General features: G+C 42.7%; 1 protein-coding gene across 3 annotated transcripts in view; it reads right to left on the bottom strand.

Moving 5' to 3' along the window:
* The window catches only part of WDSUB1 (WD repeat, sterile alpha motif and U-box domain containing 1), a 45,608-nt gene extending 35,874 nt beyond the window's left edge, over window positions 1-9,734 (bottom strand). Inside the window, exons 1-2 of one of the 3 annotated variants that reach the window (XM_033946254.1) lie at window positions 9,481-9,734; window positions 1,809-2,228 (exon numbers count right to left, since the gene is read on the bottom strand). In XM_033946254.1, the coding sequence (XP_033802145.1) occupies window positions 1,809-2,206 (398 nt within the window). In that variant the 5' untranslated portion in view covers window positions 2,207-2,228; window positions 9,481-9,734. Of the gene's footprint in view, window positions 1-1,808; window positions 2,229-8,555; window positions 8,618-9,480 lie in introns of those variants that run through there. The other 2 variants (XM_033946256.1, XM_033946255.1) reach the window with 2 other exon arrangements.
* Window positions 9,735-19,274: the final 9,540 nt, after the last annotated feature.

Raw genomic sequence — 19,274 nt, 5'->3', positions numbered from 1 at the left:
TTCGGCCACAGGGGCCTTCCTCAGGGATGTAAAAGTATCCCAGTAGATGGTGCCAAATGACAAAAAGCCAAACTGAGTAACCTTGAAGAAAAGCACGCTAAGGTGCCTGCCACCTAGTACAAGAACGAAAGTGTAAACACAATTCGAAGCGGTTCATGGCTATCACAGCATTTTTCATACAAAGGACTTTACATGCCTGCCACATATTGTTTTATTTAAATGTATATTTATGTGAATTTTAACTGAGATTCTATATCGTGCATAAACGTTTGTCCACACAGTGGTCTGATCAGTGTCCCTTCCCCACTTTGTTTTGTTGTGATCTGATGTTGAGAGTCATGAATGATCTTTCTTTTCCTGTCTCATTTGGCCCCAGCAACGAAGCTGGTGCCCATGGCCCCTACCAGTAGTCCACTAGGGTGTCAGCCAAATAAGGTCAAAAAGGGCTTACAGAGTTCCATGTTTTCATTTGTTGGTTTGAAAACGAAACAGACAGATTCCATTCAGTTGTATTAGGCTATAAAGTCTACCAAACCAGCTACCCACACAGATAAGGTCACCAGACTCACTACTGTCCTACCATATAGCAATAAAGGCCTTCCTCTTCCAACAATAGGGCCTCAACTGAACAGCTTTCTCAATTTACTCTCCAATTACTCTTTGCTAAGACTAGGCTGGACCCTCAAATAATTTTGTAATTGTCTAAATGTAACCTAATTGTTGTCACGACTATTCTGTTCTTAAATTGATTGTGAAGGTTAAATTGTAACCCGTTCTGAGCTTCTGGGAAAACAGGATAAAAATCGAAATAAATATATATGAACTCTTACTTTCAGAATGAATTTAGTTTGGATGCTCTTCTTTTTTGAAAATACTTGTGCATGCTTTTTCTTTCAACCTGTTCCCATCATAGCAGTCGATGAAGCACCGTGCCCAGTTCTGAGCAATCTGCCTCTATACCATTCAGATGTCCTCCCTCTAACCCACCTTTCTTCCCCCGACTCATTTTTTCTTGATTCCCGTTTTGTTTTAACGTTAAGGGCTCCTATTACGAAGCCGCATCAGCGGTTTTAGTGCACGCAGCTTTTTAGCGCGCACTAAACCCGCGCTACATGGCTAGAACTAACACCAGCTCAATGCTGGCATTAGTGTCTAGCGCGGCCAGTAGTTTAGCGCTCGTTAAACCGCTAACGCGGCTTTGTAAAAGGAGCCCTAAAGTTGAGTAGCTCAGGAACTCCATCTATTCCCAATTTATGGAGCTTCTAAAACAGTGGTCTCAAACTCAAGGCCTGGGGGCCACATGCGGCCCCGCCAAGTACCATTTTGAGGCCCTCGGTATGTTTATCATAATTCACCATATGTCTCTTTAGCTATAAATGACAATATTATTATTAAGACTTAGCCAAAAGAAAAGATTTATAAACTATAAAGAGTTTTACCTCATGCAAAATTATAATATCTTTAATAAGACATTAACTATTTTTTTCTGAGGCCCTCCAAGTACCTACAAATTCAAAATGTGGCCCTGCAAAGGGTTTGAGTTTGAGACCACTGCTCTAAAATGTATTAAAAAAAAAAACTTAAATACATTTTCTGATTAGCATTCAAAGGCAATACCTTCGTTTTCAGATCACAAGTATCAAAAAATGTATTAAGTTAGTCCAATAAACAAGGTATCATCTTATTTTGTTTTATTTATATTTATTAACTTTTAAAAGTGGACCAATGCAGTTACGTACCATATCATTTTTAATGCACATTACATATATACAATTTTTCTTGCATTTAAAAAAAAATAAAAAACTCACCTATAAAATTTCAGAGAATGAACATGCCACAAAACTATAGTACCATCAGCTGCACCTGAAGCTAAATATGCAGATTCTGGGGAAAATTTGCATACTCTTACAGGGCTGCCACTAGGCTGTTCCAGCACTGCTGATTTCTTTCCAGTCTGTGTATTCCATAATATTGTAGTCCCATCTGTTGAACACGAAGCTAAAATGTCTCCTGATGAAGAGAAGCAGCAGCAATGGACTGCATACGTATGACCTTTTAATGGTGAATATGGAAGCTCTGCAAAGTTACTTAATGAATATATGCGAACCATTTTGTCCATTGAGCAGGATGCCAAATAAGATGAAGAGAAGGCACAACAGTTGACATCATCACTGTGATCTGCTAAAGTACGAATGAGTGTGACCATGATGCTACGAACAAGAAACGCCCTGTAATTAAAATATCCAATTAGACATGTTAAAAAAACAAAAACAATCCACATTTCACAACATAAGACATTTCAATTAAATCAGGCACATAAGTGGGCCAAGCTGAAATACAAGTATGGAACAGAAGAAGCTAACAAAACTTTTTATTCTCTTTAACTCGATATATCTGTCAAGGAACAACATAATGTCTTTGGAAACATAACAAAAAACTAAGGCCCCCTTTTATAAAGCCACGTTATGGGTTTTTTTTAAATCACTGGCTACTGCGGTAAAAGCTCCAATGCTTATAGGAGTCCAATGAGAGTTGGACCATTTATTGCAGCAGTCAGTGATAAAAAAAAGCAAAAACCCTAACACGGCTTGATAAAAGGGGGGCCTAAATTTGGAATGGGGAAAAACCTGTTAAAAAAACACACCAACAAATAAATGGGAGACATCAGATGGGGGTTTTAGAGAAACAAGCTTCCCCCACCCCTCAAAAAGTGTCCCAGTGCACTTCTACCCTGAGATTGTGGGCTCAAACCCATGCTGCTCCTTTTGACCCTGTCCAAGTCACTTAGCCCACCCATAGCTCCAGTGGCATTAGATAAATTGTGAGCCCACCAGGACAGACAGGGAAAAATGCTTGAGTAAATTCATATAAACTGTTCTGAACTCCCCTGGGAGAACGGTATAGCATGGCTTCCCATGTCTATAAGGAGAGAGACAAACTACCTCACCTTCAGGAAAAGGCTGAACATACTTGTTTGACAAATTCCTTACAACTCAGTAGTACACCTGCCAAGCCATAAGAATCATCAACATTTCTTTACCCCATTTAGCTTTCTCTCTAGTCTACACTCAGATTATTCCATTTGTGAATTTGCAATTGCCCTCCCCCTGCTACTGTTTATCCCTTCCTTCTGTTCTAATGTAACCTTTTCTTCCCATCACCTTTCTACCTGCAACAAAGTATCTTATACTCATTGATGTAACCACTATTCCCCATACTTCTTTATGAGCCTCATAACTTGTAAATCTCCTGGAACCAGTACTGGATAAGTGTGATACAGAAATTCCAATTAGATTAGATTTCTCTTAAGTCAGGGGTGTCCAATGTCGGTCCTCGAGGGCCGCAGTCCAGTCGGATTTTCAGGATTTCCCCAATGAATATACATGAGGTCTATTTGCATGCACTGCTTTCATTGTATGCTAATAGATCTCATGCATATTCATTGGGGAAATCCTGAAAACCCGACTGGATTGCGGCCCTCGAGGACCGACATTGGACACCCCTGTCTTAAGTCTAATATTATGTGATTCACCTAAAAACCTTGGCAGAAATCTTTATAAAAAGGTTTGTTATTTGTTGGGGTTTTTTTTTACAATATGTTCAACTTCTTTCAATGCCAGCATTTCTACTGCTTTACAGTTTTCAACTCTGCGATATATAGTCTTAAAACATTTCTCTTTTGTTTTGTCAATTACACTACTACATTAGTTTTTGCAGTTTTGTAGAAAGGAATTATTTAAAGGAGCTTTTCTTTCTTGCTGTAGGGTGTTTTTCCCTAATGAATGGAAATCTAATAATACTCTTTGAAGTCATAGCACTACTGAAATGTTAATTAGCCAAGTCAGTGCCCTTAATGAGATAGGTAATTGGGAGGTTGCCAGTCTAAAGCATGTAGGTAAATACATGCTTTTAATCGCAGATTAAAATACAGTCAAACCTCGGTTTGCGAGTAATGTGGTTTGCGAGTGATTTGCAAGACAAGCAAAATGATTTGTGACTCACAAAACGATCAATCAAATACCTACAGCAGAAAACCTGAAGTCATAATGCCACTGTACAGATCCATGGTGAGACCTCATCTCGAATATTGTGTTCAATTCTGGAGACCACACTACCGGAAAGATGTGTTAAGAATTGAGTCAGTTCAGCGAATGGCTACCAGGATGGTCTTGGGGCTCAGGGATCTCACGTATGAAGAAAGGCTAAAAAAACTGCGGATGTACTCACTGGAGGAGCGAAGAGAGAGGGGGGACATGATTGAGACCTTTAAGTATATCACGGGGCGTATAGAGGTGAAAGATGATATCTTCAGTCTTACAGAGCCCTCGGTAACCAGAGGAAACTCGCTGAAAATCAGGGGAGGGAAATTTCAAGGTGATGCTAGGAAGTACTTCTTCACCGAAAGGGTGGTCGATCATTGGAACGAGCTGCCTCAGCAGGTGATTGAGGCCAGCAGCATGTCAGATTTTAAGAGAAAATGGGATATTCACGTGGGATCTATAGGGGAGTAAAAGTCAGGGAGTGGGTCATTGGTATGGGCAGACTCGATGGACTGTGGCCCTTTTCTGCCGTCAATTTCTATGTTTCTATGTTTCTTCCCGCAGGGAGTGCGTCCTTCTTGCGAGGTGACAAAATCCGAGGAAGGTACTAGTGAGCGCACGAGCGAGCACGCCTTCCTCCTGAGATGGGACAGTCTGCGTGTTCGCTAGAGAAGGGGCTATTTCTGTGCAGCTCACGTACCTGGTTAGAGCTTCTGTACTATGGGCGTTTGGAGCTCCGGGTGGCAGGGATCGGCGCGTGCGTACAGGTCCGGCCAGTGCTGGTGGTGTTTACATTCCTGCAGGTAATGGGGTGTGCACTGGGACGCTGCGGAGCTGTGAGGCCCTCATCCACCACCACCGTTATAGGCCTGGGAAAGCATGGCAAACACCACCTGTGGGTTCGCTGCTTCTGCTCCACACAGCAATGCCACGCCGGCTTCTGCAGCGGTACCGAGCCCAGCTCCGGAAGCAATGGCAGCTGCTAAGACAGGAGCAGCAGTACCGGGGCATCACCCAGGCTGCGGTTCTTCTTTTCTTCCTCCTCCTCTGGCGGCTCAGCGGCTTTCTCCTTTTTATTTTATACAGGTACATTAGTTTTGGGGTTATTAGTTTTTGGGTTGTGGAACCGAATCATCTGTGTTTCCATTATTTCCTATGGGGAAATAAGTTTTCATATTTGGATTACAAGCATGTGTCTGGAGCGAATTATGCTCGTAAACCAAAGTATGTCTTCCATAAAGTATAATACCTGATAACAGAGAAAATATATTTTAGTATTAAATGTTCTCTATCTTTAAATCACCCAAGAATGGGTCCCCAGGCAGATGAATATTTTGTAAATACTGTAAAAACAGGACAAGAAAATCAAAAGCATTTTGACAATATACCGCTGCTTTCTGGATTGTGTTCTGAGTAAAATCTCCCCTTTAGTGTTTAATGATCAAATAGCATGTAGAATCTACACATATGGCCCGCCCCTACCCTGCCCAACCCACAGGATCCTAGGGCCTGATTGGTCTAGGCACCTAAAGCCACTCCCGCTATAGGAGGGGCCTTAGGTGCTTGGGCCAATCAGGCCCTAGGATCCTGTGGGTTAGGCAGGGGAGGGGAGGGGCGGGTCCGCCTCATTTGGACGGAGGCAGGCCTGCTGGCCAGACGAGCGAGGAGCTGTCCGGTCCAACTTGGAAAGTAAGACTAAGGGTGCTGTTTCGGGATGGCGGGGTTTGTTGGGGGAGGGTCCGGCAGGAGGGGTTGGGCACCCTCCTATTGGCGATATAGGGGGCCGTTGGGGGGGCCGGCAGGAGGGGTTGGGCACCCTCCTACCAGTGATCATAGGGGGGCTGTTGGGGAGCTGGCAGGAGGGGTTGGATATCCTCCTGCTGCGATCGTCGGGAGGGCCGTTGGGGGGGGGTTGGGGTAGGCAGGAGGGGATGGGTACCCTCCTGCCGCGATCGTTGGGGAGGGCTGGTTCTGTTGGCATGAAGGGCTGAGCACCTTCCTGCCGGCGATCGTCGGGGGGGGGGGGGCGGGTTCTATTGGCAGGAAGGGTTGATCTGACAAATGAGGAGCCAGTATATTGGGGGGCGGAGTCAATGCGGCAACGTGCAGGTGAAACACAGGTAAATAGCGGTTCCTAGAAGGGGGGACATTGGCCTGCGGGGACAAATCTATTCACCGTTTTTGCGGGCGGTGAAAGGATTTGTCCCCGCGTCTGCGGCGATTTGCTAATGAGGTCACCATAACCCGCAGCCAAACCGCAGCCACGCAGCGGTTCGCTGCGGGGATCGCTCCCCGTGTCATTCTCTAATGTAGATCTTTTATCAAGCTTGGCATGCAGCAAGCTATACCAAGATTTGCCACAAGAGAGCTGCTCTTATCTATAGGCTCTTACATTGCACTTATACTTGACTCTCTGCTAGATTTGGCCTGCCCGCCATTTTTCTTGTGCTAGAGGCAGTGCGGGGCAAGGAAAGGGACAGAGATTTTAGTGTTAACATATGCAATTCGCTCCTCTCCAGGGCTGGTATTTTGGGATACTGGAGGCTAGACAAACATTCTTAGGACTTGAAAGATATGGATTCTCAAATGCTGTTAGAAGCTAAGGGCTCCTTTTACGAAGGCGCGTTAGCGGGTTTAACGCGTGTGACTTTTCATCACGCGCTAACCCCCGCGCTAGCCAAAAAACTACCGCCTGCTCAAGAGGAGGCGGTAGCAGCTAGCGCGGTGGGCAGTTTAGCGTGCACTATTATTTGCGTTAAACCGCTAACGCGCCTTCGTAAAAGGAGCCCTAACTTTACAACTGCAAAATACAGGAAAGAAAGCTAACTTTATTTGAAACTTCTAGTACTGAAAGCTACTACTACTATTTATTATTTCTAAAACGCTTCCAGATGCACACAGTGCTGTACATTAAACAAGCAAGAGAGGGTCCCTGCTCAAAAGAGCTTACAATGAGGGGAGTGTGTGGCGCAGGTTAAACCTACAGCCTCAGCACCCTGGGGTTGTGGGTTCAAACCCACGCTGCTCCTTGTGACCCTGGGCATGTCACTTAATCCCCCCATTGCCCCAGGTACATTATGTAGATTGTGAGCCCGCTGGGACAGACAGGGAAAAATGCTTGAGTACCTGAATAAATTAATGTAAACCGTTCTGAGCTCTCTTGGGAGAACGGTATAGAAAATTGAATAAATAAATAAAATAAATAAATCTATGACAGATATAGAGAACAAAAGTGAATTTATACATGATAGTACAATTTTATACCACATCGATCATAGAAAATCAGTACTATTGATTTCTCTTGACCTTTCCACCGCACTCAACAGAATTGACCATTCACTACTTATACAACAACTCAAAACCATAGGAGTTACTGACCTAGCATTAGACAGGTTCATCTCATACTTTTCTGATCGGTCATTTAAAGTAATTAAAGACAAAACTACATCCGAATCCCTCCAACAGAACTATGGTATACCACAAGGATCAATTCTTTCCACTCTACCATTCAACATCTTTACCGCCCCCCCCCCCTACTGACTCTGGGACAATCCATAGGCTTTACGCAATCTACGCTTACGTTGATGACATTCAGATACTCCACCCCTATAGCTCAATGACCCATTAACACAATTCAAAATATTAACCTGAAATTAGAACTGATAAGCCTATGGCTTGACGGAAACATGCTATCATTAAATATATCCCTGTAAAGACAATCATTTCGCATCGACACCCGTTTACCTTAAGTCAACACCTCTATAAACAGTTCACAGTATAAAAATACTAGGTGTAACATTCAACAAAAAGTTGAGTTATCATAATCATATTAGTACTGTGGTACAAAGCTGTTTACATTGCCTACGAATTATACGTTCCATAGCAAATTTATTAGAAACTCCTTCACTGAATATCCTCATACACTATCTCATCATATCAAGATTAGACTATTGTAATGCGCTCTATAAAGGACTCAGAAAGAACTAAGAAGATTACAAATACTACAGAACACAGCAATTAAAACTTCTAACCCAATCAAAAAAGTATGATCATGCTAACACCATTACTAATAAAAGCTCATTGGTTACCAATTTCATACAGAATCACATATAAAATCCTATTACTGACATTTAAAACCAAAATCTCCAATAAACCGGAATTCATAAATTGGCTACTTATTCCCTACACTCCTATCAGAACACTCCGATCTCAAAATCAACATCTACTAGTTATACCATCACTGCAACAGATAATACATGATACCACACGCTCATCAATATTCTACATTAAAGCCCCTCAATTATGGAATTCGATGCTCAATCACCTCCGGGAAGAAATCAACCTCGAAAGTTTCAAATCAAACCTAAATAACCTTCTTGTTCGAAGATGCATTTGACTTACCATATTTTTCACTCCATAAGACTCACTTTTCTTTCCCCAAATGTGAGTGGAAATGTCTGTGCGTCTTATGGAGTGAATATTGCATTACAGATCGTGATGTCACATATACGGTACCTTTTTTCGCCTTATTAAATCCTGGTGGTCCAGCAAGTGTATCTTCAGCAGCGAGCTTTCCGTGCTCCTGCCCCACACTGAACCCCTCTCTCACTGGATGGCTGCCTTTGATATCATGGCCAGTGGCGCACAAGGCAGGAGCGAGCTTTTCGTACTCCAGCCTGGCCCCGCACTGCTCCCTGAATGGCTGTCATCAATTCTCGCAAGTCACACAATTTTGTCTACCTGAAATCAAGGCGTCGTAGCAAAAAGATAAGAACTGGTCCACCATGTAGACACAAATACTGCAGGGGGTAGCAGAACACTATTTTGAATGGCAAGGTCAAAACAAATCAAATATCAGACCATCTCACAAGCTCTGTAGCTGTTGATATTATATTGGGCAAAACAGTGACTGAACAATGGTCCCAGCAGCCCGCCATATTCTGCTCCTTACAATATACTGTAGACCAACATATGCAAATTCATGGCATATTCTGACAGACTGAAAGCATTTGGTTGTAGTGTCACCAGTATCTTTAAAACCAGTTCTTAATTTACAAAATAATAAATAATAGGCTGATACAGCATAGACATTCGTGCTTGCTTCCAACATCAGTGAAACATTTCATCTTGCCGAAAGGGAAATATTTTTTCAGTTACAGAAGATAAAAATAAGCAAATGAGCCTGAGAACCAGTAGTAACACGAAGCCCATAAGCCCCAATCAGAGCAATTCCTCTCTCCCTGCCCAGCTTCACTCCTAGGCACACAGGTGAAACAGGGAGAATCCTCAGAGCCAATTAAAAAAGTGGGGGGGGGGGGGGGAAGGGGACGTAAAACAAAAGATACCAAACACAAGAACCTGAAGAAAGTCATTAGATTATGACCGCGGAGGATCGATTCACTCCCGGAGGGGAGGGGAGGGGGGGACAGATACAACTTGCCTCTATTATCAGCGAATCCCGTCTCCCTCCGACCTGTAGAGCTGAAACCGCGTTATCTCCTTAGCTTAACCAAACAAACCGAGCTCACCGCCTCTCACGTGACCTGCTCCTGTTCCATCACTGTGTGCGCGTTGAGCCAGAGAAACAGTGCACAGCAAATTGGGCTACTTTTGAAGGCCCGCTACAATTTTGCCGTGCTGGGCATTCGACTACAGTATTTCCTGCAGTGTGTGTGAGGTTGGGGGGGGGGGGCGGTATTGGCTATTCAACCAATGAGTGTGTTCCAAGCTTCCGGCTGCTTTTCTGTGCGTTCCAAGCCTCTTTCTCGTGCGCCATTAGTTTGGTGCATTTCAAGGGGAAAGGGTAAAATGCGGATCTCGCGGATCTTAACTGCACGTCCTTAAAAATATGAGGCCGTGCCATTTTTAGTCATAGGTTATGGCTCTGACAGACCTCTATGACACTTTAGCTCTGACGGATCCTAATGCTTTTCCCTCCCTATGCTGAGACTAAAAGTGGCAAAACTTTGTGCCACTTTTAGTCTCAGCATAGGGAGGGAAAAGCATTAGGATCCGTCAGAGCTAAAGTGTCATAGAGGTCTGTCAGAGCCATAACCTATGACTAAAAGTGGCACGGACTTCTGAATTTTAAGGACGTGCAGTTAAAATCCGAGAGGTCCGCGTTTTACCCCCTTCCCCCATTTCAAGCCTCATTCGGGTTCCAACCCCTAAATAGAGTTGTCACAAGTTAAACTCGGACTGGTAATATTTGTGATACATCCCAGGAACTCTCCAATATAAGTGCATGAAGTGTGTGGGTGAATAAATGTGAATATTTTTTTTTAATATATAAAGCCACAACAGTCCATTCATAAATCAATTGTATAAGAGCGTCCAAAGTCAAATGCAAAAAAAGCTGTAGTAAACCACTAAGCTGGAGTTAAATTCAAGAAAAAACATAACTTATCTTGCATGAAGAGCTTGAAAGCGTGTTCAATTTCAGTCCATCGGGGCTCCGTTTCGGGAGGACACAACCCCACCTTCCTCGGGAACCAGGGTTCAAGTTCCAATATGAGTCACCAGCTGGAGTGGCAAATTGAAAACGGCCCTGAAAATGGCTCTCTAAGGTACAGCATGCATGTACAACCACACACTTCTTAATGTGGCCACCTATCATTCCTGAATCTGCTACAGTAGTGTAAGAGTCTAGGCCAGGGGTGGCCACACTTTTTTGGCTTGCCAGCTACTTTTAAAATGACCAATTGTTAATTATCATTTATATTCCAGGATTTTTTCAAAGAGGTCAAGGCAGATGACTTTAAAATTTGCAATGTTACCTCAGTAACAACTATACAAAAACAGACAAATATACCCCCTCCCTTTTTACTAAACAGCGATAGTGGTTTTTAGCACAGGGAGCTGCGCTGAATGCCCCATGCTGATCTTGACACTCATAGGCTCCCTGCGCTTAAATCCACTACTGCGGTTTAGTAAAAGGGGGCCATAGTGAAAAATATAGACAGCAGATATAAATTTTCAAAACGGACACATTTTGATCACTAAATTGAAAATAAAATAATTTTTCCTACCTTTGTTGTTTGGTGATTTCATGAGTCTCTGGTTGCACTTTCTTCTTCTGACTATGCATCCAATATTTCTTTCCTTCTTTCTGCCTCCTGCATGCTTCGTCTCCTCCAGACCTCATTTCATTCCCCAATCAACATCTCTGTCCTTCCATGAGTCCAACTTTTTCTTCTTCTCTCCCTGCCTGCCCCCTGCCACCCAACACACTCCATTCTCTCCCCCAACTTTTTCTTCCTTTCTCCCTGCCCCCTCCCCTTTCTTTCTTTTTCTCTCTGTGTCTTTCTGTCTCCCTGCCCCTTTTCTTACTTTCTTTCTCTCTGTCTCCCTGCCCCATTTCTTACTTTCTTTCTCTCTCTCTGTCTTTATTTCTGTCTCCCTGCCCCCTTTCTTTTTTTCTGTCTCCATGCCCCCCCTTTCTTTCTTTCTTTCTGTCTCCCTGTTCTGCCTCCCTGTCTTTCTGTCTCCCTGTTCTGCCTTCCTGTCTTTCTGTCTCCCCTTTCTTTCTCCCCAAACCACCGCCAGGGCTGTTGTCTGGAAACAGGCCCTCAAGCCATTGCCGACATCTCAGAATAGGCCCCCAAGCCGCCGCTGTTGCCGCTGAGTTCTTCCTGTTTCCCGATGCCGCAACAGGCCAGTAGCTGTACCCCCGACTTCAATTCTGACATCAGAGAAGAAGTTCCGGGCCAGCCAGGCAGTGATTGGCTTACCTGGAACTTCCTCTCCGATGTCAGAATTGACATCGGGAGGGGGGCGTGCCCTGCGCTTCTGTATTCGCTGCTAGCATGTTGTGGCTTTGAGGAAAGGGAGAACACAAAGGCAACTCAAGTCTATTGTAGAGCCCAAGATGGGCTCCGCAATCGACTTGTGTTGCCTTTGCAATCTACTGGTCGATCGCGATCGACCTTTTGGGCACCCCTGGAAATACTGCTCCATGAAATCAAATAAAGCTGCAACTGCGTTCTTAAGTACAAGTCGTACTTAAGTCGGGCATCTGTAACTTGGGGACTGCCTGTACCTATTTCCTCCTGTGAATTGACCTCAATTAAAGCAGTGCCAGGGAACTTGCAGGTCTAGTGCACAGGTTTCTAACAGTGTGATTGCAGTTCTCCATAGAGTTTATGTAATGGAACAGCAGTTTCCAGTTCCAAGGCTGGCCTATGGGTTTCTGACACCCTAAGCTAGGGTTACCAGATTTCCTATTTAAAAAAAAGACACATGGCCCTGCCCCATTCCAGCCCTACCCCCACATGAACCTCATCTCTTTCCCCGAGCTCTGGCCCACATCTAGAGGAACTGTGCGCATATGTGGACATTGACACGAAGACATCACGCTCATGCGTGCATGTGTGTCATGCCATTATGTTGACATCTGCAAATGTGCAGAGGCCCTCCAGATGCGGCCCCAAGTTCAGGGCCTTCCAAAACCTGGACAAACTGCTAAAAAATAACTTTCTACTTGGGGCCATGACACCAATAACGCTTCACGACATTCATTCCTACCAGAACACCAGGCCTTGGTCACACGTACAGAACATAGATAAACCCTTTGCAAATACAGGACCACAAACTAAAAGTCTTAATATGCACTAACGAAACCCTGCATGCAGTACAACAACAGAGAAACAGAAATACTGTACATTTCTTCCTGAAAACTGCATAATATAGACAGCAGATATAAATTCTGAAAATGAACACATTTCAATCACTAAATTGAAAATAAAATCACTTTTCCTACCTTTGATGTCTGGTGATTTTATTTTTCAACTCATCTTTTCTCGTTCTCTGATTACACTTCCTTCTGTCAGTGCTCTTAACTCTGTTTCCAAGGCCTTCTTATCCATTTGCTGTTTTTTCTCCTTCACTTTCTGCCCTACATCCATAAGAACATAAGAATAGCTTTACTGGATCAGACCAATGGTCCATCTAGCTTAGTATCCTGTCTTCGCGGAGGCCAATGCAAGTCACAGGTATCTGGCAAAAACCCAAATAGTAGCAGTATTTCATGCTACTGTCCCATGTTTGTCTCAACAGCAGACTATGGACTTTTCCTCCAGGAATTTGTCTAAACCTTTTTTAAAAACAGCTACATTAACTGCTCTCTACATCCTCTGGCAATGCGTTCCAGAGTTTAACTATTCTCTGAGTGAAAAAATATTTCTTCCTATTGATTTTAAAAGTATTACTCTGTAACTTCATCAATTGTCCCCTAGTCTTTGTAAATCGTGATGCAGTAAAAAATCAATCCACTTGTACCCATTCTACACCACTCTGAATTTTGTAGACTTCAATCATATCTCCCCTCAGCCATCTTTTTTCCAAGCTGAAGAGCCCTAACCCTTTTAGTCTTTCCTCATACGAGAGGAGTTCCATCCCCTTTATCATCTTGGTCGTTCTTCTTTGAATTTTTTTCTAGTGCCGCTATATCTTTTTTCAGATAAGGAGACCAGAACTGAATGCAATACTCAAGATGAGTTTGCACCATTGAGAGATACAGAGGTATTATAACATTCTTAGTCTTGTTAACCATCCCTTTTCCTGTTTCCATTCTTGGCCACCATCGCACATTGGGCGGAAGGCTTCAGTGTATTGTCTTCGATGGCATCCAGATCCTTTTCTTGAGTGCTGACCCCCAAGGTGGTTCCTAGCATCCAATAACTATGATTTGGATTATTCTTCCCAATATGCATCACTTCTTCCCTTCTTTGATAGATGGATACAATCCGTACTCAGATACCCTTGGAAAATCATCCCATGGTCCAGGAAACCAAAAATGCTCTCAATGATACCATCCACGTAGCCATGCATTCATCTCCAGGATGTGTGCTTCTCTGACCTAGCCCTTACTTATATTATATTATATTATATTATATTATATTATATTATATTATATTATATTATAGACTACAAGTTAGAAATGTAGAAACATGATGCAGATAAAGGCCAAATGGCCCATGCAGTCTGCTCATCTGCAGTAACCATTATCTCTTCCTCTAAGACAGGGGTGTCAAAGTCCCTCCTCGAGGGCCGGAATCCAGTCGGGTTTTCTGGATTTCCCCAATGAATATGCATTGAAAGCAGTGCATGCAAATAGATCTTATGCAGATTCATTGGGGAAATCCTGAAAACCCGACTGGATTCTGGCCCTCGAGGACCGACTTTGACACCTGTGCTCTAAGAGATTCCACGTGCCTATCCCATGCTTTCTTGAATTCAGACACAGTCTCTCCACCACCTCTTCTGGGAGACTGTTCCATACATCTACTACCCTTTCTGTAAAAAAGTATTTCCTTAGATTACTCCTGAGCCTATCACCTTTTAACTTCATCCTATGCCCTCTCATTCCAGTTTCCTTTTAAATGAAAGAGACTTGACTCATGTGCATTTACATCACATATGTAAAATGTCTCTATCATATCTCCCCTCTCCTGCCTTTCCTCCAAAGATCTTTTAGTCTGTCCCCATTCACCTTATGACCTTTTTAGTAGCCTTCCTCTGGACCGACTCCATCCTTTTTATATCTTTTTGGAGGTGCAGTCTTCATAATTGTACACAATATTCTAAATAAGGTCTCACCAGAGTCTTATTCAGTGGCATCAATACCTCCTTTTTCCTATTGGCCATACCTCTTCCTATGCACCCTAGCATTTTTCTAGCTTTTGCTGTCACCTTTTCAATCTGTTTGGCCACCTTAAGATCATCACATAGAATCACACCCAAGTCCTGCTATTCTGTCGTGCACATAAGTTCACCCCCTAAACTGTACCATTCCTTCAGGTATATGCAGCCCAAATGCATGACCTTGCATTTCTTAGCATTAAATTTTAGCTGCCAAATTTCAGACCATTCTTCAAGCTTCGCTAGGTCTTCCTTCATGTTATTCACACCATCCAGGGTGTCTACTCTATTGCAGATTTTGGTATCATCTGCAAAAAGGCAAATCTTATGCTTCAGCCTTTCAGCAATATCATTTATAAAAATGTTAAAAAGAACAAGCCCAAGAACAGAAGCTTGAATCACACCACTGGTAATATCCCTTTCTTCAGAACGATCTCTATTGACCTTCTGCTAGTTTCCACTCAACCAGTTTCTGATCCAGCTCATCACTGTGGGGCCTATCCCGAGGGCACTCGGTTTATTTATTAGACATTTGTATGGAACACTGTCAAAGGCTTTGCTAAAATCTAAATAAACCACATCTAGTGCCCTCCCAATATCCAATTCTTTGGTTAGCCAGTCAAAAAAATTAATCAGATTTGTCTGACAAGACCTACCTCTAGTGAATCCACGTTGCCTCTGGTCCTGTAATCCACCAGATTCCAGAAACTTCACCATTCTCTGTTTTTAAAGTGTTTCCCCTAATTTGCTATGGACCACTAAAGAGGGATTTTGATTTACATAAGAACATAAGAAGTTGCCTCCACTGGGTCAGACCAGAGGTCCATAGCGCCCAGCGGTCCGCTCCCGCGGCAGCCCATCAGACCTATGACCTGTGAAGTGGTCCCTGACTATTCCTATAACCTACCTCTACTTCTATCTGTACCCCTCAATCCCCTTATCCTTTAGGAACCTATCTAAACCTTCCTTGAACCCCTGTAGCGTGCTCTGGCCTATCACAACCTCCGGAAGCGCGTTCCATGTGTCCACCACACTCTGGGTAAAAAAGAACTTCCTGATTTGAAAATCAATAAATATATTTAAATATAAAAAGAACTTCCTAGCGTTTGTTCTAAATCTGTCCCCTTTCAATTTCTCTGAGTGCCCCCTTGTACTTGTGATTCCCCACAGTCTGAAGAATCTGTCCCTGTCTACCTTCTCTATGCCCTTCAGGATTTTGAAGGTTTCTATCATGTCTCCTCTAAGTCTCCGCTTTTCCAGGGAGAATAGCCCCAGTATTTCCAACCTGTCAGCGTATGAAAAGTTTTCCATACCTTTTATCAGTTTAGTCGCTCTTCTCTGAACTCCCTCAAGTACTGCCATGTCCTTTTTGAGGTACGGCGACCAGTACTGGACACAGTACTCCAGATGTGGGCGCCCACCATTGCATGATACAGCAGTATGATGACTACCTTCGTCCTGGTCGTGATACCCTTTTTAATGATACCCAACATTCTGTTGCTTTATGTTATTATAATTTTACTATGATATACGAGGGTGTATTTGTATATCTTTTTTGTAGACCACTTAATATTTCTGTCAATAGTGGTAAATCAAAAAAAACAAATTAAATCCAATTCTAAGGACATTATCCTCCCTAATTTCCTCCTGATTCCTACATTTATTTCTGTCATCCAGTTTTGGCTCTTCTAACGTTTGAAGGCTAGCTGGACAATCTCTCCTCTGTGCTTATGGCAAGCCATTATTATAGGCTTTCAAATAGAGTCAGCATTTCCTCTGAAGAAGCCTTATGGTGAAACTCTCTGGATTTTCTGCTTTAATTTGCTGTTGCCCCACTGCTATCAAGCTTTTGTGCTTTGACAGGCTGTTGTAGAATGGTGCACTTCCTGCTGTAAAGACTACATCTGTGTCTACAGAGACCGTCTGAACGATAATAATAATAATAATAATAATAACAGTGTATATACCGCAGGACCGTGAAGTTCTATGTGGTTTACAAAGATTAAAATATGGTACAAATTGATTGAACTTAACAAGGTGGAAGCTAGTGATTAACAGCTCTAGGGATCAGTTATTGTGGAGAAAGAGTTGTACGGGTCAGCTGCCTAGATACTTCAGGAACAGATATGTTTTTAGGCGTTTCCTGAATTCCCCATAAGTAGTAGGCGTAAGTAATTGTTCTAGTGCATTCTATAACTTATTCATTACGACACATCTTTCCAAATTTGAATCCTTGTATGTTTTTAACACCAGACTTAAGTGAAGTAACAGAGCATAATTGTGGAGACCATATATTAAGTTACACAGGATAGATGTGCACACAGTTTTGGAACTGTTTTCAGAATGCAAATTGAGCATTTCATAGAATTTTATTTTTTAGCCTATGAACATACAGGGCTCCTTTTACTAAGCTGCGACAGCGTTTTTAGCACGTGCAGAATTTTAGCATGCGCTAAACCCGTGCTACGTGGCTAGAACTAACACCAGCTCAATGCTGGCGCTAGTGTCTAGTGCGCGCTAAGCGCTTGCTAAAACCGCTTTCACAGCTTAGTAAAAGGAGCTCGCAGTTTTTTAAATGGCTTTTTTCACGCTTTGGATTCTGCCTTTTTGAAAGAAGGTATTTTGGGGGATTGGCCAAAAGCCAATAAATGAAGATTTTCCCTGATATATTGAAGGTTTGGCATAAAAAAAGATTGGGATTCTGAGGATATTTTCCCTATTATATGGTTGCAATCTGTGACACCCTGTTTGCTTAATTTGTTTAAAAGAATTATTTTGTGTGTATTGATGTCCTTCCTTGTCTCCCATATCCCAGCTTCACTACATCTAGCTAGGGTTATTCAGGATAAATTGACCAAAAGGCTGCGATTGAGTACAGTGGCGTGGTCCTTATAATTAAAGACCTTTTCTCACTACTTTCCCCCGGACAGTAATGCTAAAGAAAGAACCTCACAAATCCAGGCTCGTGCACAACCTTTCTTACTTTCTGGGCAAGTCAGCTTATAATTTTGTCCCTCCAGAAAAATGCATAGTACCATATATACCAGTGGACTCAAACTTGAGGTACTTGTGGTGGCGATATCCGAAACCTGGCTCACAGACTCCCACGGGTGGGACATGGTCATACCGGGTTACAACTTGCTTCGCCGGGACAGAGAGGGTAGGAAGGGAGGGGGTGTAGCATTATATACTAAAGATGACATTAAGGTCACGAGAATCTCAGATGTCCAGTATACTGGGGAATCCCTTTGGGTTAATTTGGCCAGAGGGAAGGACAAATGCTTGTATCTTGGCGTAATTTACAGACCCCCAAGACAACAGGATGACCTGGATATGGAAATAATCGAAGATATAGAAAATATCACCTTGCGTGGGGACACAGTATTGCTAGGTGACTTCAACATGCCTGAAAGAGTGGTTGATCGCTGGAATAGTCTTCCACTACAGGTGATTGAGGCCAGCAGCGTGCCTGATTTTAAGGCCAAATGGGATCGGCACATGGGATCTATTCACAGGGCAAAGGTAGGGGAGGGACATTAAGGTGGGCAGACTAGATGGGCCGTGGGCCCTTATCTGCCGTCTATTTCTATGTTTCTATGTTTCTATTACTATTTTGAGGCCCTCGGTATGTTTATCATAATCACAAAAGTAAAATAAAACAGTTTCTTCATCATATGTCTCTTTAGCTATAAATTACAATATTATTATTAAAACTTAGCCAAAAGGAAACATTTATAAACTATAAAGAGTTTTACCTCACACAATATTGTCATTTCTTTAATAAGACATTAACTATTTTTTTCTGAGGCCCTCCAAGTACCTACAAATCCCAAATGTGGCCCTCAAAGGGTTTGAGTTTGAGACCACTGGCATATACCATTTAACAGCACCTTGTCTTTGCTGAGAGAGTTTGGTAATAGGGCCTATATAGTCAAGGCCAATATTGAATCATCTTTTTATCTGCACCCAATTCACATAGAGTTATTTCACATTTTGTGCTTTAGAATCAAAAGAGTCAAATGGTTAAAGCACCCTGAGGTTGTGAGATTAATTTCCACTTCAGCTCCTTGTGATTCTGGGCAAGTCACTTAACATTGCATTGCCCCAGGTACAAAATAAGTACCTATCTAAAATTTGTAACCTCACTGAAAAAGCAGTATATCAAGTCCCATCCCCTTTATCTTAACTATATGCCAGTGGGCTGTTCTACCTTATGGGCTTATTTTTAGATGTTCAGTTCTTATATTCATTGGATGCTAATGCACCAGACAAGAAGTGACAAAATTGTCCATTACCTGGATGATTGTTTAGTGGCCAGGTTAATATAGATTGATCTACCCACTTATTTAACTCTTTTCAAGAAAGTGCCTAGGAATGTGGAATTCTCATGGCCTCAAGTCATAATTCTTGACCACAAACATTACCTTCCTAGGGGTAGAAGTGGATTCAATTTCAGTGGGTTTTAGGCTCCTTAATTAGTGAAAAGCATCAGACCAAAACTGCAGCTTTGAAATAATGAGATCTTTGATCAGGAGTGTAGCATTCACATCCTGAGTGATTCCCATAGGCTTGGATGTTCCTGTGTTGCTTGGCAAA

The sequence above is a fragment of the Geotrypetes seraphini genome, chromosome 5 (assembly GCF_902459505.1).
Source record: "Geotrypetes seraphini chromosome 5, aGeoSer1.1, whole genome shotgun sequence".
NCBI classification, from domain to species: Eukaryota; Metazoa; Chordata; class Amphibia; order Gymnophiona; family Dermophiidae; genus Geotrypetes; species Geotrypetes seraphini.
The sequence above is the reverse complement of the archived record's forward strand: the minus strand, read 5'-3'. Positions and strand labels throughout refer to the sequence as shown.